The 23,644-nt window shown below is 38.3% G+C and overlaps 1 protein-coding gene across 5 annotated transcripts in view; it reads right to left on the reverse strand.

Moving 5' to 3' along the window:
* Positions 1-23,644, reverse strand: part of LOC131693164 (prominin-like protein) — a 165,795-nt gene that overhangs the window by 15,246 nt on the left and 126,905 nt on the right. For 3 of the 5 annotated variants that reach the window (XR_009306166.1, XR_009306164.1, XR_009306165.1), the window contains 6 exons: positions 23,476-23,619; positions 23,083-23,421; positions 22,904-23,025; positions 4,408-4,458; positions 3,963-4,097; positions 3,198-3,700 (listed from right to left, as the gene is read on the reverse strand). Coding sequence is in view for 1 of the 5 variants with exons in the window: in XM_058980773.1 (XP_058836756.1) it covers positions 3,963-4,097; positions 4,408-4,458; positions 22,904-23,025; positions 23,083-23,421; positions 23,476-23,619 (791 nt within the window). In the remaining 4 variants the exon portion in view is untranslated. The remainder of the gene's footprint in view (positions 1-3,197; positions 3,701-3,962; positions 4,098-4,407; positions 4,459-22,903; positions 23,026-23,082; positions 23,422-23,475; positions 23,620-23,644) is intronic. The other 2 variants (XR_009306167.1, XM_058980773.1) reach the window with 2 other exon arrangements.

Below are 23,644 nucleotides of genomic sequence, written 5' to 3' on the forward strand. Positions count from 1 at the left end.
CAATTTCCAGCTATTGATAAAACATGGGAATTTCATTAATTGAAACCTGAAAAGGTACCCGGGTACCGCGTCAGACACATAACGGTTAAAGATATTCCCTGTAGTGCCTTGGGGGTGCAGATTTACACCATGGCTTCATCCTCAGCACCGGACCTGTACTGACTGAATTCGAAGCCGAGAACTACCGGAAGATCCGACCCGTTTTGGAGGCTTTCCTGCGGATCTGAGGAGAACCACTAAAAAGCCCCCCCTTCCTCCGCCCCTTTGTTACAATAAGAATTGATCCCCCATACATTTTAAAGTTACTAATTAACTGTAGTCTAAAATTTGTTCCTTAGCTTTAAGATATTTTTTTCTTTTTTTGAATTGTCCCTTAGTATTAAGCAGCATAATGCAATCCTCCAGTTTAAAGAAATTTAAAATTTAAAACTCTTATAAAAAGACTCCGTGCACAGCGCAGTTTATTCCTACATTAAAGTAGTTTAAAATTGTTCCATGGTATTTAGATATAGTTTTCAGATAAATTCATAATGTAATCCTCTAGTTTTTAGAAATTTGAAAACATCGGCACCTCCAAGCTAACATACTGTGTAAAATAAACAGATTATAAAAAAAAGATATTATTTTCTCACATTCATAAAGTATTTTGTCTTAACATTTTAGTATCTCTACGCTAACAGAAAACTACTTTAAAACGTGACTAATCGCGAGTTATCAAACAATCCCATAAAACGGTAAAAAACAAAATACTAACATTCTACCACGAACAATTCATTGAAAGAGTTCTCAAAACTTTAAACGCGTTTATCTCAAGAAATGATTTTTCAAAACTGCGTACAATCTCATTTAAAAACGGTTCAATTTAAAGAGTTTTTTCATTGGACCTATAAAATCTACAAATTATTTATATTCACTATTTTTAGTGAAGCCTCAAAATGGAAAAAAAGGCTAAGAACCGATTCAAAACTTTTGAGATGGCACCATTATGCCAAATTGGAAAATTTTTATTCATTCTTAGGTCATTCCTCCTACACATTTAGTTTACTGTAGCGCCTTATTATTAGTTTTGTGTTTCAGATCGATCCTGAGACAGCAGGCTGTGCGCTGTTTTGGAATTCCACGTGTGCCTAACCTTAGACAGAACGTCACCATGGGTGTCATTTTGTTTCATCCTGAAAAAATTGTAAATGAATACGAAACTATAAGCTTTTTGAAATATAAAACTGTTTCCTACCAAGTTTTTTTCATTCGTCCGCAAAAAAAAAAATCAAAATTTTGCTTACTTTTTTTAATATTTGTGTAAGAACCTCCCCTTGAAATGCGATAGGTATATGCTATAATGGTATTGAAAAGTATTCAAAACAAGTTAAAATGTTACCGAGAGAACGCGATTCATTTGTTGTATCTTGCAACAAACACATTCGAGTATTCGCCATAGAGAAAATAGTAGTTTGGAACTCGGCTTCTAGGGCGGCGCTTTACTAACCTTTTAATGGAACTTGATAGAAGAATGGTGTCTTGGGAGAAATTTTTGACAAAATAATTCTGCGTAAATCTTCCGAAGGTACTTATTATACAGGTCCTACATTGCCGCTATACGCATAACTGTCCCATGTGTATAGGAAATCCCATAGCACATGGGACAGTTATGCTTATAGCGGCAGTACAGATTTTTAGATAAGGCGCTTTTTTAAAAAAAAATAATTTCAATAGTTGATTTTTACCCATAACTTACTTATATTCAGTTTAATAGTATAGCTCTGTTCTACACGTGGATGCCTTGATCAGCGTAACCCAAAACACTCCAATCGACCCAACGGGATCTACTTCATAAAGAGGATAAAGGGCAGCACCTACCGGACGATATGAAAGCAGCATCAGCCCAGCGTCCCTCCAAGATCTACAACGAGCGATCCTTAATCCGAGCACTGGAAGCACACCACCAGGCCCGAGTAAACCCATCGCCTCATGTCAGCTGCAGTCACAAGGGAAATTCGGACCAGCTGAAACAGGACGGTTCTTCATAGTCACTCTAGCACCCATACAGAGTATTTGTAACATCAGGTAATAAATTTTGGATTTTGTAACTGATGGCGATTTGTATACATTTTTAACAGTCTTGAGTCCCTGGTTATTGAACCCCATTGAGCAAAACCGATCTTGAACTGAAAGTCTCCAGCTAAGGCACGGCTTGACCAGTAGATCGATGGCTTAAAGTAAACCCACGCGGTCCTCGCAAATGCCACAGTAACATACTTCACGCTTTATCTTAACTTCCAAAATCGAATTATGGAATTATGGTTCTAAAAATGTTTCATTTCTTTCTCGACTATTGGATGTCGATCTATTAAAAATAAAAAAAATTACTCGCAATAAGCTTTATGCCCACGAGATTTAAGTTGTTTCAAATAGGTCGCATTTTTAGGCTATAAAACAACTTTAATGTATTATAATTAGTTCTTTTTGATTCTATTCTGCTTGTCCGAACTGATCCTTGGTAGGTACTACTTTCAGGACTATCCAATACAAATCAACCTCCATTTTGAATTTCGTCGTGGTTGATCCTATTCTAGCTCCTTGACTGTATTCTAAGAAATCAGTTGAATAGTCTGTTTAACCCAACCTAAAACCATGACATATTGTTGCCAACTATTAAAATCAAACATTCTGATTTAAAAAATCTATTGTAAAAAATCTGATGTTAAACAAGAAAAAAATGGATTTACAGCTACCACAGCAGACTGGAATGGGTTCAAACCGATAGGTACTTTCAACAGTTACTTACAATCGAACTCTGCACTGGATGAGCAGCTCTAGAACTTACGATACGCTTGACCACTGTCGGTGGTGCCGTTGCATCTTTTTTGTAGCAAGATATAAGGAAATGAATTACACCACATTCAGGACGCGTGACGAGCAGCAAAGCAGATTCATGTGAATTGTAACAAAGATTAATGAGCGTATGTAGAGAGCCGGATAGGACTTTTCAGATACCTAGGAGATAGCTAACAGATGTTAGTTGGAATAGGTATGCAGGACATATCTGTGTATCATACAGGATGAAGGGAACGTATGGTGTGCATGTCGAAAACATGGATAGCACACTAAGTGGAATTCAAGTTGTAATGTGCTTGCTAAAATGTGTTTGGGACGGATGAGATTAGCCACGGAAAGAACAAATTTTCCAGAAAAATAACCTGTTTGTTAGTCGATTATCACTGTTTGGAAGCACGCGATTGGCCGGTTGGCTTTAGTTGGTCACAGCCTTGGGCTTCAGTATCGCTCGTAACCGCCGTCTGCTCGCGACGACGATCGTCCTTCTAGCTTCCCCTTGTCGATATCGTCGATCAGTGAACGTGGCCGGCGGAATGAAACCGCCCGAAAGTCAAGCGGAGACGGGGTTCGATTTGCCAAAATTCCTGTCGAACCGATACTGCTGTTGCTACGGCTAGCATTCTTAGCCCAGCTGAATTGTGTTTCTTCGTCGTCCGCTCGACGGTATTTGGTATCGTTTATTTTCTGGAATTCTTCAAAGAACGAGCGTTGAAATAGTCGACTGAGCAGCCTGTTGGGCGACGGAGGACGACTTGCCATCTTTAGAGACGAGATACCAAGATCCGGAGAATCCGGAGGGCTCAAGGACATTTCACGCTCCTTACTACTGCTAGTGGTTAGTATTGATGGAATTTGAGACACTAGACTGGAAGAGTATATAAGGAAGGTTAGGGTGTGTTAGTAGACAACATGCCAGCGGTCTTGGGGGTTGCAACTTGGTGTTGAAGACAACGAATTGTACTACATCTATCTATTGAGATCGAATGGGCTAAGAGTTACTGTCTGTGTGCTGTTTGCCATGTGTTTGTGATGATGCAGTGAACATCACATGGTTCTAAATGCTTCTTACAGAGGGAAATGAGTTTCTATTGGACGGATTCTATCCACCTATCGTTATGTGTACTCACTTTGGCGCCATATCGTTATATCTGGGTTCCCGGCTGTGTCCCCCTGATGGACTGCCGTCTTCGTAGTACACGTCACGTCGTTCACGCGAATCTCGACGACGATCGCTCTTCTTGCGGCGTTTGTTCTTTGGCCCACTAAAAGAGAAAATTATTCCAGTAACATTATTAGTCTTTCAGTATGGGTTCGGATGCTGAGACGAAGTTTATTGGCTAATATGGATGAGACTGAATTTTTGCAATTAGTGTAACTTTAACCCAAAATGAAAATAAATGACGTCTGCGAATGAGAATGGGATGCGCCATAAAGTACGAGACAACATTTGAAACAGAACATATAAGCTGCCAAAATGAATGATCACATCAGGCTTTAGGACTGTTCAATGAGTGTTTGCCACTCGGTCAACTAAACGGAAACATGGGGTTGCTATTAGCGCACAATACTTACCTCGCTAGTGGTATATTGTCCCGTTCGCTGTAGGCATCGTACAAATACTCCCTGCAATGAGACGGGAGAGACCGCAAAAATAAAACGCTCGAACGTAAGAAGGTTAGTACAAACAAACCGATGACGGGTAAAAGTAAACGGGGTGAGATTTTAGAGGGGTGAAAGAAGGGTGAAACCTGTGCACCAATCCAAACTATATGAAATTTTGAAGAATCAAACATTACCAAAAAAACGAACAACACAAACCCAGAGGTAAAAATCGAGAGAAATGCACTAAACAATACAGGAGTATGATCGGGACAATAATACCTACAATAGAAGTAACAATTGAGCTGATCTATAGGATTAAATTCTGTTAGTAGATTGCCTTATCTTATTGCACCGTACACAGATAACTGATTTATTATTTGCCAAATTATACCATGCAGATTCGAATGCCGGTTGGAAATGCGACATTCCATTCCCATATATTCAAGATTGCATTTTTGATTCTAAGATGTTCGCTTAATTTCAAGACTTGATTTTTATAAAGATATAAATGACCATATTTCTTACCCGCCGACGCCCAGTAGTTCACGAACCACGGTAAATTAATCCCATTGTTAGTCCTTCCATGTATTTTTTAAATTATTGTATTTGAAGACACCCTTAAGGGGAATTTATAGAAAATAATAATAATCGATCATTCGTACGATGACTCTCAGACCGATAAGACGTATTTCATAGTTTGTACAGTGTGACGCTATAAGGTACAGTGAAAAGCTTTCTAATTTTCAACGTTATCTTGTGGTTTTGTGGCATTTTTTACTTCTTTTGTGTGCGCGTAAATACCCGTTTTACGGCCAGCAGAGCAGTATAGCAGCAGTATTTCTTTGTGAGTCGTCTGAATACCGTTATACAAGTTAATCACATAACATTCCCCATTTTTGTCTTTCCATCTAGCACTGGGTAATACGTCCATGCAAAAATGACTTCCCTCGACAATGATTCGCCTCAAAGTGAGATGGATGTCGATATAAAATCGACTCAGGAAGTGAAATTGTCCCCGCCCTCCTCAGCCGGGCCCTTTGTTATGCCTTTCTGAGCCAAAGACAAAAAGAATTTAAATATCTTGCAGATTTCTTGAGTTCTGACGTAACGATATTCAGCCACGATAGAAATTTCGAAAATTCGCCTTGATAAGCTTCGAGTGCTAGTAAATAGTTTGCAGCAGACGGATGATATGGCTAGCTACTGGACTTTTACGAAGAAGTACAGAGTATATGTACCAGCTGACCAGGTTAAAATAAGTGGGGTCGTTTCCGATTCGAGTTTGAATTGCAAGGATCTGCTGACACACGGAGTTGGCTGTTTTGAAGACCCTGCTTCGATCATTGTTCCGCATACAAATAGCAGGAGAAAAAACTGAAGTGTTCTCTTCGGGGACGCTCTAAGCGATCTTTTGCAGAAATGCTAAAGAGAGCCAAGCCATCAACCACTATTAATATCTACACCAATTTGTCTACTGACGAATGCAAATCTGATGAACCAACATCAGGTGACACATTTTGCTGTGCTTAGAAGCAATTGAAAAACGAGGCACATTTTCTCTCATAAATTTCGTTGTGAAGACCAGAAGGTGTCTCTTCAAACCCCCAAAATAACTGCTCGAGGAAGTCTTGGTGCAAAGCCGAAGCAAGAGCTCAGAAAAAGAGTTCCCCGCACTTCCTAAGATAATCTTCTTCCCCGCCTTCATTCTTGATGTAGTTGACTACAAAATGGCCCCTCCTACTCCTTTCAGCAATTGTACCCTTCGATAGCTAATTCATCGATCGACGTCACGGATTTGATCATTGTTTTGCAGTGGTCATCCCGAAAATCAATTCTTTAAAAAAATTAAATAAATAACTTGAAATGCGATGCAATTCTATTATGCGAAGCATGGTTTACTTCAGAAATAGACCTTCACTTCCACGATTTTAATATTATTCCCTTGGATCGAAAAGAATCTTACGGAGGAGTGCTTTTGCGGTTAAAGTACTATTCTTTCAATCGAATTGGCTTCCCCTTGACCCCCGCATTGAAGTTGTCGCTTGCTAAACTAGACTTAAAGGCAAAGACCTTTGCATTGCTTCCACGTACATACCCCCTAGATCGTCAGTTAGCCATCGACGGCTTTGCGATATTTCGGAACTCCTCTCCGCACCGTGGCTAGTTTTAGGTGATTTTAACTCCCGCGGTACGGCATGAGGATGTCTTTATAATTATCGGGGTCTGGTTCGACTCTAAAGGTACCTGGGGATGTCACATTTGGTATCTGAAACAGAAGTGTCAACAAAGGATCAACTTTCTCCGCACAATAACCGAAACATGGTGGGGTGCCCACCTAGGAGACCTGTTTGGAGGATGTTTCTGTTTTCGCTCCGCTGTGAACATTACCCTTGGGATCATTGATACTTTGTTCATCGATCATTGTTGTTTCGGACAGCCGTAGCTCAATAGAGGCTCTTCGTTTGGTGAAACCCAGAAATCACATTCCGTTTTTTCTGGGGAAAATATCAAAACTGCTTGCATGCCTTATCTGTAAGATCGTACAAGATTACCTTAGTTTGGGTTCCATCACATTGCTCCATCCCAGGTAATGAAGAAGTGGACTCTTTTGCTATGGCGGGTATTTTGGAAGGTGACATCTACGAAAGGACCATCTGCTTCAATGAATTTTTTAACAGCTCTCGTCAGAGGACGCTAAAAAGTTGGCGAACCTAGTCTTAGCCCGAAGGTATCAACGAAACCTTGGTTCAGAGGAATGGATGTGGGTTGGGATTCCATTCGTGTGATGTTTCGGCTTATGTCCAATCACTACACGTTAAACGCTCATATCCGACGTATTGGTCTCAAGAATAACAGTATCTGTGCTTGTGGCTCCGGTCGGCACGAAATCGATTATATTATCTGGGTATGCACCGTCCCTTTTTGTCGGATCTAAACAATTGGATTCCATTAGGGCCCGAGGAAGATCACGCAACACACGCGTAACTTGTTGTGTTGCCGATCCGCAACTGAGCCGTACTACGAAAACGTCTGGAGGAACACTGCCGGTCTCAGTTAATGGTGACCCCTGCTGAAGGCCATCTGAGCCTGTAATCGATGCCGTAGATTTCGCGTTGGCCCGAAACTGTCATCTAAGGACATCCGTAGCGTATATGTACAAATTATCAGGCGGAAACGATCCGTTCACCGATGATATTCCCGGCAGAAAGTGGCTTAAAAACTTGCCATAGACATCCCAATATTTCTCGACGGATAACTAGTGTGTTATCGAAGTAATGGACGAGTGTAATGGAACCGAACATTCGAGTGTGTTTAAGAGGGACGAATGAACTATCCGTTTGGTACCAAACAGAGAAGTGGTGTTCGTGATAATTGGGGAAAACTACGTACACACAAACTGTGCGAATTCGGAGCAAGAAGCCTACACTACATTATTTGCGGGAAATGCAGCGAGAAATCTGGTACGAACTGTTGTGAGGTTTTCTTACAAGCAGTGACTACCGGTTGAAATAGCTCGAAACACTCCGTCTAGAAGGGGCTCAATCTGGGTGGAAGAACTGTGAGACGTTTTATTATTATCTAAACTACCCAAGATCGCATATTTGTCCTGCTATCTTTATGGGACTGATATGCGATCATAGGCAGTAAAGAACCTGTTTCACACTTGGCTACTGAAGATAAAAGTTTCACTTACAGTTATCGTATTTGTAGATCACATATTTCGTATCAAACCACCGAGTGCTACAGAGAGAATGGGATTAAGTTGATCTGTGTTTCCCGATGCAACGCATATCTTACAACCACTGGATGTGGGATATTGCAGAGCACTCTAGGCTCATTGAAAGAAACGACTGATGCAATGGAGAACAATGGAGTTGTTCAAGTAAGCCGTCGATGATATGAGGAATTTGAAAAGTACGTTGCAAAATGTTTCTCGAAAATGTGGTCTCGTGATTATGATGCACATACAGCAACCTCAAAGAATCTTATAAAGATAATGAACTCACCAACTTATTGCCAGGTCTCGAGGATTACCTTGACGTTGGATAACTAAAATTATCCTGCGGATGCATGTCAGGACCAGTAGTGGACACGAATGAATTCTACATATGGCAGCCGCTGAAGGCGAAATGCGACAGTCGCAACCCGGACGAAACAACTGTTGAGCTGACAGGTGCTTTTCACGGATACAACGAATAAAGCCCTCGGAGGTAAAATGTGATGCATTTATCCATATGACCAATCTATATTTTTTCAGATGAGCGCATAATAAAATATCATATGTTTCTATATAACATCTGTATCTGAAAGCAACCTGACCCCACATAGATGTTCGCACTATAAAATAACCTCATCCCAGTACAACACATCCGGAATGTGATACGGCTGATTTATGTTGGAATTCCAGCCCGAATGCAACAACCCATTCTGACTGAATTGGTTGTTACATTTGTGCTGGATTTCTGAGAGAAAACATTCCAGATGCGAAAAATGGGATCCAGTAGCCTGTCCTTTGTTGAAACGATTGAAACAGAGAGTAAAATTTTTCTCTTGCTTGAAACTGATGTGTAGGATTTATGGGCGCAGTTATTTTAGATTTTATTTTAAAAATTTTAAGTAAGCATCTAAAAAAATTTCTACAAAATTTTCCAATATTTTGTTGCATGAAATGTGTATTACATTTAAAATTACAGTTTTATAGTTTCTCCAAAAATTTAGCTTTTAATATCATACATTTTAATTCACGTTAACCACCACCGAAGCAGCCCTATCACTTAAATATTTTCATGAAAGTCTTGCCTAATTGACGGGTTGTCCGTACAAAAGCAATCGTTATCATTTGAAATTGATGCTTTGTAATGCATTATTAAAAGCTGCTGTGTAATTTAGGTTAAAAGTTGACATTTTCAACCATACATGAGCATCTTGAAGTATGTTCAGGGTATTTTTACACGAAAAATCTAGTCAGTAATGTATGAATGAATGATGCAACGAACAACTTCGATTTGCGAATAGTAGAACATGATTAATTCTTTCTGCGAGTTCAACCAAACCTAGCATTTGTTAGGAGATCTGGTCTGAGGATGTAGAGTCGGATGGTTTGTTGTTTGCTAAGGGCGAACAGTGTTAACTGATTAAGATACACGATCGGAGGACTAGACTGTTGTTCCGTTTGACAGTTCAACTCTCATTGCATCGGTAAAATTTTTAGTATTTGGAAAGGTCGCGATATGGTATGTTCATGAAACTCATCGTATCTAAGTTTGATCAGATTCCGTATAATAAACAAAATGACTTTCAACCCGCCTGATGATACACACACACAATTGAGCCATATCAAATTAACGAATTAATTCTTTTATACAATTCATAAGAGAGCATTCAAGCTTGTCCGGCATTGGCACCGCGCGGGACAAATGTGAATGTCATTATAATGTATATGGAAGAATATTGGTGACCATGCATGGTACTGAACCGTCCGCCATTGAATCGGAAAGGTGTATTCCAATTTTTTAGCCGGGTTTCCAATGGTTGCTAGAACTTTTTGTTGCTTGAGTTATCCAATGTGTTTTACTATTATTTTCTACTATTCTGTTCGTCTGAAAATATGTTGATTTGCACTTTTTTGAGTAGTTCACAGATGAAGAAAATACTCACGAGACGCCCCTGATTTAACCCACTTGGTATAGCTACGAGTTAACCCACCAAACTCTGGAATTAACCCTCAGATGAGTGGCATATCAGTAGACAAAATTCCCCGCTAAGCCAAGCTATTCTACCGCGGCAACAGCAACACTGTGTGAATAGCTAGAACAATATCCATAGGGAATATTCTTTGTGGAATTGGTCCTATTGCCTCGTGTACGGACAGTAGGGCACTGCAAAAAAATTTTTTTTTTAATTCTCAAAGGCCCCCCCTCTCATATTGTGACAAATGTCAAAGTAAGCTCAGATGCCAAATTTCACATCATTTGGACAATTTTAGACCCCCGCCCACTTCGCTTGAAATTTTTTGAAATTAATAGTATGGGAAAATATGGAGGTAAAATACATTAAATGTTATAACTTTTGAAGTAGCAATCAGAAAATTACAATTTATACCTCTTTCGAAAGGAAATAATCTTAGTATTTGAATGAAAATATTTCTGTTTCCGGAAAAATACGGGAAAGTGGGGTACCGGGTCATTTTTTTTCGAGAGTTGTCCTACTGGAGCTGTAGAGCTAGGTTCTCGGAAGGGCTCCCCGTCAGAATCACATACTACAATTTGCAGACGAGACAGGCAATGTCGCCCAATAAAACACTGCAATAGGCCAATTGTAGCGGGCCGTGATTCTGAATGTGATATTCATTGTACGGTTCAGGCATGTGCGGGCGTAGGGACTCGGAATCGCGTGTATCATCGCGAAGGGTTCGAACATTTGTACGTTAATGTGCTCGATCGCGTGTGCGTTTGTATGTCGCGTGTGCTAACGTGTAGCTTCGCGTGCATAAATTCTATTTCATAACCGTGTGCCTTTCGCATATTCGCGTGTGTTCTAGAATGATCGCGCGCGGACCGTGAATCTGATACTTAATTTTTTGTGTACGGTTCAGATTCCAGAAGGAAGTGGGTTCTTCCATATCATTAGAGTTCCCAATCATGTCGTCGTAGAACGCGTGGTCTAGTGGATATGAGCTTTATTTTTTTTTGATTGGTCCAACTGAATGTATGGACCTAAATTGCTAGAATGGAGGTTAAAGATTTCCGGACGTGACCGATTCATGATCGCGCATTTGCGGGTTGGCGTTTGAGATCGCGTTTGTAACTTCGTAAGTACTAAAACGTTCACACAATTGCCGCAGTGTTATCAAGTTTACGCGATCGCGGGCATAGGTGTGCGTAGATGATCGCGAAGGGCTTAAGCGTTCGTATGTTGACGTGTTTGTCGCGTGTGCTCGCGTGTATGTGACTTCGCGTGTATAAATTCGATTTTGAAACCCTGCGGCGATTCATATATTCGCGGACCGTCATTCTGATCTTTAGTTTTCGGTGTACGGATCACATTCTGACAGGGAGAGAGTTACCCCATATCACTAGAGTTTCCGGTCATGTCGCCATGGAACGTTTTGTCTAGTGGATATGGTAGTTATTTTTAATTTTTTTATTTTTTTAATAATTAACAAGGATCTAGATTGTTTGTACCGAGGATAGATACTTCCGGACGATCCCGATTCATGATGGCGCGAGCGCGGGAGTTTGTAGGTTGCATGTTTGCGAGTTCGTATGCTGCTTGGAAAATCGTGAGGGGCTCTAACGTTTGTGCGCTGACGTGATTTTGTAACGTGTGTTCTTGAATGGTTGCGCGAACCGTGAGTCTGATATTAAATTTTCAGTGCGCGGTTTGAATTCTGGAAGAGAGTGGGATCGTTTATATCGATAGGGTTCCCGGTCATGTCGCCATGAGAAGTGTTGTCTAATAGGTATGGGCGTATTTTCTTAATTGGTCCAGCTGAAGGCATGGACCTATGCTTCCAGGATCAAGGATAGACTTCCGGACGCGACCGATTCGTGATCGCGTGCACGAGGGCATTTTTGTAGGTTCCCGCTTGAGACCGCGTTTGAGAATGTGTGAGTGTTAAGACGTTCACTATCACCATCTTTGTTGACCCAGCTGAAGGCGGGTGTAGAATGGCAGTATAGGACTCGAAAAGAAGAAATAAAAGACAATATATGAGAGACGTAATAGATTAGATAGGTACAAGATACAGCTGAAGTTATGATCATCACATGAGATATACATTAGTACTTCAAACACTACTAATACTTGAATAGCCAATCACCACACATAGCACATCCTTTCTCAATTATCTATTTGTTATTGGTTGATTGTTGGTTATGAGCTGGTGAATAGAGGAAAGGTATAGAACAGACAAAAGGCTCATATCAGCCCTCCCGGCCTCCTCGACACACCACTATCGAGGCGTATTGTAATCAACATCTTGAAGCGGGCTTCTTATATAAATCAAATCCTCAGTAGTCATAATGTTTGGTGGATTATTAACATGAGAACTAATTAACCTCTAGTAGTAGAACTTGGTGCAAATAAAAACTAAAAAGAGCGAAGGTCCTTACATTTAGATAACTCTATTGAATATATTGTGGCTTGATGATGTTTACAATACCGTCAATCCCATCAACCTGCGAGAGGGGGGAAAGTGGGGTACTGGGTCATTTTGGCCCCAAAATCCCATATTTTTAATGATTTTTCTGCTCTGTGATGCAAATCATACATATTTTATGGTTTTTCTAATGTAAAAAAATCTCAAAAATCGATCGGAGCCTTTTTGACCTTTATCCAAATACGAGAAGTTGGGGCCTTTTGTCATTCATATTAAACTTCATCATTTTCTCGTGCATATATCTCAATTATTCTTCACTCAATTTTCATAAACTATACCTTGTTGAACGTGGAAAATCCTTAGGATTATAACAAAAATAGATTCGTTACCCGTAAAATTTAGGAACATCAAATTGTCTGACATATAGTGCCGATTTCACATTTTTATCATAAAATCGCATATATTAACTCCATTTAACAACAAAATTCTTATTTGATTTACTACTTTTAATTTAAAATATGCTTAGAGATCACATGAGAAAAGTTTCATTCCTGGAAAAATAGGGGAAGTTGAGGTATTAGGACAAATAATGAAAAAAATGAGATTTGTAAAGTAAATATCAAAAAGTTTGATGTTTCTAAATTTTAACTCTAACGTATTTAGTTTTGCTTTATTCCTCAGAATTTTACACGTTCAACAAGTTACATTTTATGAAAATTGATTGAAGAATAATAGAGATATATGTATGAGAAAATGATAAAATTTAACATGAATTACAAAAAGCCCTATAACCCCAACTTCTCGTATTCGGATCAAGGTCAAAAGGGTTCCGTTCGATTTCTGAAATTTTTTCACATTAGAAAAACTACAAAATATGTATGATTTGCGTCACGGAGCAGAAAAATCTTGAAAAATATGGGATTTTGGGGCCAAAATGACCCAGTACCCCACTTTCCCATATCTTCCTAGGAACAAAAATATCTCCATTCAAATACTAAGATTATTTCCTTTCAAAAGAGGTATAAATTGTAATTTTCTGATTGCTACTTCAAAAGTTATAGCATTTATTGTATTTTTCCTCCATATTTTCCCATACTACCAATTTCAAAAAATTTCAAGCGAGGTGGGCGGGGGTCTAAAATTGTCCAAATGATGTGAAATTTGGCATCTGAGCTTACTTTGACATTTGTCACAATATGAGAGGGGGGGCCTTTGAGAATTCAAAAAAAAATTTTTTTGCAATGCCCTAACTGGCAGCTAAAATCACAACCAGCAGACACAAAAACACACCATTAATAAACATTGAAAGTTGAGTTCAATCCAAACCCAAATCAACCGAGTATGAACATCGCAAATCAACGTGTGTACATCCCATTCAACAATCACCGCTCCAAGCCATCCCATTTGCACACACTCATTCGTGCAAAGTTCAACCTTCCCCACGGCAGAGTGAAGAGCACCCGTTAGACTTTTCCCACAGCTAGAAAATGGATGCATGTGGTGCTGGTACTTGGCGCCCGAAAAGTTTGTCCCATTGTTGAAATTCTACGCATAATTGTCCCACTAACAAAGTATACAATAAAAAAATAATTACTTAGCGTTTAGTTAAGAAGTAAAAATCGCTAGATATCGGGCAATGAAAAAATGGTTTAAAAATAAAGGTTCATTAAAAAAGACATGGCCCTGGTAATATTAATCACAGCAGTGAGATCAATCCTGTAAAGCTGATATGTGTAATATTTCCGGTTTCTGTCCGATTTCTCGGCATAACAGTCCCACTTAACATTTTTCGTAAAAACTAACGCTAATCGAATTTTTATAATGAAAAACTCGACTGATGGAAACGATTGCTATGAATAATTCTAGGCAATAAATCTTTATTAGTTGCATCGATTCTTTCCAGATGCTAATACAATTTCATTTTTGATCGCGTTACCAGTTTTGCAACAATTGGGCGGAGAACGGCAGTACAGGCTTACACCAACATTGCCGAAATTATTTTTATTTGCCATCCGCATGTTCTAGTATATCAATGTGGTATAAATAGTTGCGGCAGAACACACGGTGTGCTAGTGGTGAAAACCGACAATATGTAGACAATCAGAAGCAGGATGGATCGACGTCATAGTGTTCATATGGTTCAACGAATGGTATGACGTAAGCAAGCCGATTTATTCTGACTCACACCACCCATGTAAAATGGATCTTACGAATACCAAACCGCCATATTAACTCAATCTGTATATACCACATTACACAGTGGTCCGAATCCAGAATTTAGGATGACAAAAACATGTGTGACTAAACTACTGGTTCTAGAGATTTCATGTCTTCGGAACAAATAATCTGTGTCAATTGAGGCATCTTTTGAGGTGGGTGACATTAGGGTGGTCCTTATTGTTTGTACGATCTGAAAATTATTTTCGAAATAAGAAGAGATAGAACAATGAAGTGTTCCGCAAAATTGTAGTACAACCTTTTTCAAGCGACTTTGCTGAGAACGTCATATTTGTAACTTTAATGGTTTTAATTTTACAGCTATTAAAATGTTGTGTAATAGGGTATCCCTAACAAAATCAGTTTTTTCGTTATAACTTTTTAAATAATTTTTTCCGTCAATAGCGTCTTCACAAAACTTTTAGAGCTTATTGAGACGAATATTATTTATATAGACATATTTGAGATAGCTCATTTAGTTCAAAAGTTATGAGCATTTTTAGCAAAAAACACAACCTTTTCAAATGTTGATATCTTAAAATGGAGCAAGTGAAATTGATCCTTTCTTTTTGCATTCGGAAGATCACAAATGATAGTATGTTTTATGAAAAAATCTCAGAGGTCATTTTTGTTTAACTCATTTTATTTTAGTTTGAATATTGAGAATATTACTACTATTTGTAGCATTAAAAGTAAAACGGTCAGTGTAACCTAGCAACTATTTTTTTAAAATAAGGTCAGATAGATAAACAAAATCTCAAATAAAACTGCCCGAGTGTGGCAAAGGGCCCACTGAGTTGTTTCTAATGTAGTCGTGTATCAATCCATCTGAACAGCGGAGAACGTAGTGTGATGTTTGGCTAGCCATCCTAGTCACACATATTTTAATTTACAGTATCAACTTCGTTAGCTATTTTCGGAAAATTTATGAACGAAAGATGTTAAAATCGAAAAACAGATAGGTATACTAAAGTTAATCATTCGTAAACTTAGGATGGAAAGCTAGAGCTAGGCAGGATTATATGGGCATGATCGAAAGGAAATGTTAAGAATCGGTGGTCGATGACGACGTTTTGAGAAGGAAACACCAAAGTGGCGTGTTGGAAAGACGACAGAATGCTGAATAGAGTTTGTGAGATCACGGGTTTGAATGCAGATTTATTGGAACGATTACGTATCATTCTCGCCGTTATCAATAGCAAAGCAAAAATAAACGCCCAAGTTTTTGCAGGCTATTTGGAAGCAACGAAAATGATTTACGATCACGAGTACAGTTGGTTCCCCTGTCTCCAACCCTTCATAAACTTTTGGTACTTTGTTCGTCTATCGTCAAGCATGCTTTTTTCCTGTTGGTAGCGTATGTTCCATGTTGATGTCCGAATCTTTTTCAAAAACAAAAATATCAAAACACCAACACAATACTCTTGTTCAACATTAATTTTTACGTAAGAAACAACTCACTTGATGTTTTTTACGTTGATTAAATGTAATGTACTGAGGACGAAAGACAATTCGTTTCCGCAGAACAACACGCGAAAACATAAAAGACGTCGTAACTAATACAGCTGCTTCACGGCAACAGCCGAAATGATAGTCGTCAACGATGCTCTCTACCGTGTATCTAATTCACGCAACACGAGCTACCTCTGCAATAACATTGCAAAGATACTTATTGTACACCCGTACCTGTTTGACCCCATTCTACTCTATGTATTTCTATGGTTTTCTCAAAACATGCGGATAGACTTATTCATCGTTTCTAAGGCATTTTCACTGAGGCATTAGAAACGAGGAATAAGTCTATCGGCAAGTTTCGAGAAAACCATTCAAGAAAATTTAGCAGCGTTGCCAATATTGAAGATGTATTAAAAAATTGCTGCTTACTTCGGACCCTATGAACATGTTGAAAAATAGGTCAAATAATGTTCCAGATTTCTAGATCTTCCGGATGCTACCCGGATCTTGATTACTCGTGACAAATTAACAGCATGCATGGGGCTTTCGCCGCACTTAAGCCGGGTGCTGGGAAGGTTTTTCGATTCCCAAATGGATTCTACCAAGTCTGTGACTAAAATAATAATTCAGCGGACTCTTCGCCACATTATGACGTAGTGCAGGAAAGGTTTTCCGCGGCTCAGGCGGAACGAAATACATAGGAAACAACTCAGCAGGCCCTTTGCCATACTCGGGCAGTTTTATTTGAGATCTTGTTTATCTATCTGATCTTATTTTAAAAATAGTTGCTAGGTTACACTGACCGTTTTACTTTTAATGCTACAAATAGTAGTAATATTCTCAATATTCAAACTAAAATAAAATGAGTTAAACAAAAATGACCTCTGAGATTTTTTCATAAAGCATACTATCAATTGTGGTCTTTCGAATGCAAAAAGAAGAAATCAATTTCACTTGCTCCATTTTAAGATATCAACATTTGAAAAGGTTGTGTTTTTTTGCTAAAAATGCTCATAACTTTTGAACTAAATGAGCTATCTCAAATATGTCTATGTAAATAATATTCGTCTTAATAAGCTCAAAAAGTCTTGTGAAGACGCTATTGACTGAAAAAAATTATTTAAAAAGCTATAACGAAAAAACTGATTTTGTTAGGGATACCCTATCACACAACATTTTAATAGCTGTAAAATTAAAACCATTAAAGTTACAAATATGACGTCCTCAGCAAAGTCGCTTGAAAAAGGTTGTACTACAATTTTGCGGAACACTTCATTGTTCTATCTCTTCTTATTTCGAAAATAATTTTCAGATCGTACAAACAATAAGGACCACCCTAACACCCCTCATCTCGAAAGATGCCCCGATTGACACAGATTATTTGTTCCGAAGACATGAAATCTCTAGAACCAGTAGTTTATTCACAAATGTTTTTGTCATCCTAAATTCTGGATTCGGACCACTGTGCATTGCTAATAAATATGTTGCTCGTTCAACCCCAGCAACGAATGACAACGTCGAACTTATATAAATAACGTCCTAAAATCATCCCACTCGACTCGTTCGTGTGCAAAATTTAACCTCGCACAACAGAGCGCCCGATATACTTTGCACTCGACTAGGAAATGGGTACATGTAGTATGATATCCGAAAAATGTGAACTCTGTGTCTGTCTGTGTGTTGCTCGTTCAAAAGCAAAGCGACGAATGATAGAAAACGAACACGCGAGACATGTATATAAAGTCCCGTATTCAATTGAGTCGCTTAGGCTCCCCATATTGGCGGTTCTGCATGAAAAAGTTAGGAAAATCAGTCAAGGTAAAAGGTAGTCATATCGAGCAAAAGTGAATTGATTCTGAATTTTTGATTATTTTCACACATGTACTTCGAAGTAAATGAACAGCAAATTTCAAAATCCGCGTAAAAAACATAAGTGTACTCTCCTATATAAAATACTACGCTGCTGAACAGTGCAATAACTACAGAAGCACGTTGTCAGATGCCTTACTTATAAAAAATATAAAACCGAAATATGAAACATGAAAACCAATAGGCTCTGTACCCTACGCAGCTACAAAGCGCCGTAAACATGGATTAACAAGTTACAACGCACACGCATGCATAAAAATAAATATATTTTTTTCAAACGCAACACTCTTAAGCAGCACACACCGCATTGAATTAAATCCAAACCACCCCACCCACCCACTTTGCAAATCATTCTGTGACACCGTGCTGGTACCCGAAAAATCCGCACACGGCCACCGCTGCCGAAAATGCATAGCGTCTACCGCTTATTGTAGTGCACAGACGCTGCAACCATGATCTTACCCGATCGACATAAAAATAAAAACTTATTCAAACGGGTACGCGTCACCTCTATTTATAAACTAACCGTATATGGTTTAGTCACTTAGGTGCGAGTGTATGCGAATGCCAATGTTACCGAAAATCGATAGCGCTTATTGCATCGCCCGGAGACGATGTTGTTCGTATGGGATAAGAGCAACAACTAATTTAAACGAACATGCGTTGCTTCTATTTATGACTTTTCGTGTTTCATTGAGCAACTAAGCTGCCCTCTATTGATGGCTGTGTCTGAGAAATCTGCCTCACGAATGGTAATTTTCCCGTTTTTCGTGAACTTTTTAATTTTACCGATTTCCAAAAGTCTACTTTTATTGGGGAGATATTAAATTATTACCAATATTTAAGTTAGGTGTTTCTGAATCGGTTGGTGTATGAATGATTAAAATCCATCTAGTAATATCGGAGTTATAAGCGTGCAAACCTTACATAGTTTCGTTACATGGGAGATAGTTTAGATTTTAGAATGACACCTAGCCCCAGATAGTGGAGTAAGACATTTTTAATGTCAAAAATGCTCCCACTTAGCATCGACAGCGCCATCTGAACTTGACTAGTTGATGCAACGATTTCACTGATTCCCAGTTAAACTCATTCCGGAACCGGTTCGGATATCTGAATGGAGTCAGTACCCGGTCAAAAAAATGCGGACGAAGATCGTCAGGCGATTTAAATAGTTTGACGTTTGACTCAACTCGCCTGTGCTAATTGCCCCTAGGAACAAATGCTATTTGCGAATGCGATTTAAAAGCAATTTCAATACTTGGACGACAAATTTTCTGGCGGCTGCAATGGACTTGGTTGTTTTTGCATTTTTCAAACATGGCGGTTAGTGTTATCCACATTATTCATATTATTTATCTTATTAATTAATTTTTTTTTATTGTTTTATTCATGTTATTTGTTTCATTGTTTTAATCATTTTATTAAATTGTTAGTTTTTCCCAGTTCATATATTGTTCAGTTTCTTCATTTTATTAATTCGGTTTAGTCAGTTCTTTTAGTTATTGGATGACAGTTAGTTAGCTTGAAACAATTTAGTTTACTCTCTTAATTTCATAACTTTTTTAATATTGTCTGATTTTCATTTGAGCTAATTTGATTTGTTTAATTAATTTGATTTATATGGATCATTCTATCCATTTTATGAATAACTTTTTTTTGCTTCATAATTGTTTTGATTTTTGGTTTGTTTTGTTATTTTTTTTTTTAATTTATTCAGTTTATTATACGTGTTATACGTGCAGGACTCGAGGCTGTGCTTGTCTCACATATAGTTGCTTTCCAGCTTTGCGTGCGTTTGGCAATTTAATTAATAATACAACAGTTATGTGTATGAGAGGTGTCTCATCCCACTGATGGGTGGATTAAATCGGTTTTATGTATACATGTGTGTTTATATGTGTATGTGTTTATGTGTGTATATGTACATATAAATGTTCAAAAAATGGTTGCATTATACACGGGATTGTTTTGTAATGTACACATATAATCTATTAATGTGAAAAACTGATACTTCTGGATAGAAGTCAGATCTTCCTCCAATTACAGCTCCTTGGAGATCTCCAATGGAACAACTTACACAAGTCCAACAGGCAGTGACACCAGACTAGGAGAAACGGAAGCGCTGAGGAAAACACGGAGTCTATCGGTTCTTTTTTATTATTTCCCCTTTTCTTTCTTAAATAAGCAGGAATTCAAGAAATGTGGATGAGAGTTAAAGGAGACATAAATGGGAGATAGGAATGGAAACTGAAAAATGGTAAGTTCTAGTACACATGTGTTATGTTATATATACAAATTGAACCATTATAATAAATACGCGTCGATTTCCTGCTTAAATGGAATCGAAAGTTTTACTGTAATGTTACAATCCAATTGATACAAACATTACAGTAAGGCGGGGCTAGTTGATGGAACGATGACCTCGGAACATATCTGGCACTGTACACGAAATGGGTCATCGGAAAGTCAATTGAGCTAACACCTTCCTAAATCCGTGAACCAAGTTATTTGCATGAATGTTTAAATACATGCAAACATCTTTTTTCTATGCTATATTTCACCCTAAGGAGGAAAAATTTGGTAAAAACCAAAATTTCTCACTAGGGTGAAAATTTGTTGGTATAAACCAGTATTTGTTGGTATAAACCAGTATTTGTTGGTATAAACGCAACATAGTATGAAATAAGGATTTGTGCCCTCCTGTACAAAGACTGGTTTATACCAACAAATTTTCACCCTAGTGAGAAATTTTGGTTTTTACCAAATTTTCCTCCTTAGGGTGAAATATAGCATAGTGCTTTCGCATAGGCCTGCTAAGCCAAGACAAGTTTCGGCTTCACTTGTGTCTCATCGGCATAAACAGAACTTCTGCTCGAACGGGACATCACGTTTGATCAGTCGTTTGATTGAAACACATAGTGTGTTTTAGTTTTAAGGGATTTGCGTCAAGCCGGCGCTAATCTATTCCGACAATATGTTAGTGTTGTTTTCTGATGAGGCGAAGCCGAAACGCAACATAGTATGATCTTTTTTCTGTAAATCACTACCAGCTAGTGGGAGATAGGAAGGTTAACACACACACACACATGTACTTCGAAGTAAATGAACAAAATATTCCAAACCGAATTAATGACATGTGACGCTCAGTTAAAATAACTTTCTTTTGAAATCCACATTCACAATTTCTTGTTACGGTGGTCAACAGTAGTGGATAATTCCTGATATATTATCAGCAACACTTAACCCTTTATAAGGCCCAGAGTCTGGGACTATTAATGAATGTTACATTAATAGAAACTCGGTTCTCTCACTCAGTTTAGGATATCTTAACATTTATTTCGTAATAAAAACTGTTTTGAAAATATACTACTACCAACCGTTAGAAAACGTCAGTCTTTGTAATGTTTGATGTTTTTCCAACCAGATTGGTACAAATATAAAGACATATCGAGCTGGATAAGAAATTCAAAAAGAAATTAAGGTGGGTTACTGGCTTTTACCTGATAAACAGTAAATAACTCCTGGATTCTAAGGATAAGTTGAAAAATAAGACCACAGATTACAGACGTTCATTAATTCATGTTATTTTTTTTTGCAATTTTTGCCACTCATGAACCAAATTTTTGGATTAAAAATAGTTGTTTTTACAAATTTGCATCACCAACTTATGCGGTCTAGAGTTTTTTTCAAAACCCCAAACTCTTCATCAATCTGACACTTTTCACTGTATCTCAATAAAAAGTAATAAGAAGAGTTGCCAGACTCCTAACAAGTAGATTTCATAAGATTGAAACATTTCTCACTTCATATTCCTGAGTTTTGAACGAAACGAAAAGGTGGAAATATAGTTGCCACTGCCTTATAAAGGGTTAAGATGCCTGTGGAGAGAAAGACTAGAGACTTGGTCATAAAATACATGTTTTAGAATAAAATAAGGCAATTTCATCTGGTACTAATATGCCTAGCTCATTACCGAAAGTATTGGTTTCTCCTTTAACAGTAGCAACTTACCTATGCTATCATTCCAAAACCAAATGACCTACTACACAAGACAAGTTTTTAGCATAACAAACAAATTTTAGTCACCAAATACACCAATTAAAAGTGTTCGAAGTTAAGTTACAGAACGTCAAGCTGTTGGTTTTATGATGAGTAACTATTTATCGCCAAAAAAACAGTGAATGATTTTAAAGACATTACAAATCCGATATGGGAACAAAATAAAAATTAGTGAAGCGTTTGTTTTGTGAATTTTACTAACACTACATAAAAGATTAGACACTATGTAGTAACTAAAATACGCAACTTACCAAACAGTTGATATGAATGTAACTACTTCCGAGTGCAAGTTGGCCACTCAACTTTCTAATACTGACAAATAATATCCACATTCCACGGCCGATTAGTTCAACTAACCGACGTTTTGTTTAGTGGTTAAGAGACTGATTATATCGGAAATAAAAGGCTACACACAACCAAACTAGTAATACTATTTATTTACACATTGCACTCATTAATGCTACGTTCTATCGTCAGGCACTACTATACATTCTACGGTTAAAAAAACGAGACGGGGGAGGAGGTTATTTCATTCCACAGTGGACCACAGTGTTAAAAGTGCAAAGTACGGTTAACAATGGGAAAACGGTTTTTTCAAAGTAAGGTAAAACAGAGGATTCATGAGCTCGGAGTCAACTTTTGTCGTCTACATGAATGAACAGTGTGTGTTATCGAATTAAATAAAAATAGATGATAACTGATTAGTCTTGCGCGAGAGAAATTCAATGTTGCAAAAGACAACACGTGTCAGGGCACACTTACGATTCGACTAGTGGTCCGGGGTACGGATCAGACTTTTGGTAGAGCGTAGACAGCTTCACGCACAGCACAATCGTCGGCAGGAAGATGGCCAGACACCAACCGACGCCAGCCCAGAAGCCATTCTAGGAAGGTTGATATGTGGAATGATTTTTTTTAAATGAATAAAATAGAATGCTTACGAATGGATCCACAATCCGATTGCAGGTGGCCACCGTCATCGATTGATAAACGTTGGCTAGTGGACCGCAACGGCCAATCTCCTTGGTAGTAGAATCAATCACCAAATTCAGATAGGAATGAATCTGCCCTAGAAAACCATCGGCCAGCTCGGTGACCACATCCCTCACAAAGGGTTGTCCCTTTTCGTTGATGTATTCCTCAGCTTCCTTTATCTGCGTGAGGAAATCATCAATCGCAAACGCGAATGATTCTTTACCGAATCTCAAGCTACGTTCTAGCGTCGTTGACAGGCTGACCAGTTCGTTTGTATAGCGCAGCATTGGATCGACTAGATTGGACTGCAAAGAAAATTAATTGAGAGATGCGTATTTACGCGTGTTGTTCTTACTAACCTGATAGGAGGATAAGTGTAAGGCTTGATTTTTCAAGTTGACCTTAATGTCGTTCAAATCTTTGTTCGATGGAATATCTTCAGCCACTTTTCGCAGTCTATTGGCAATGTCGTTCAAGTTGTTTTGTGTAATGTTGGAAGTTAACTGTAAAGGAAATACGGTTATTTTG

Source organism: Topomyia yanbarensis, chromosome 3, assembly GCF_030247195.1.
Source record: "Topomyia yanbarensis strain Yona2022 chromosome 3, ASM3024719v1, whole genome shotgun sequence".
In the NCBI taxonomy this organism is placed as follows: domain Eukaryota; kingdom Metazoa; phylum Arthropoda; class Insecta; order Diptera; family Culicidae; genus Topomyia; species Topomyia yanbarensis.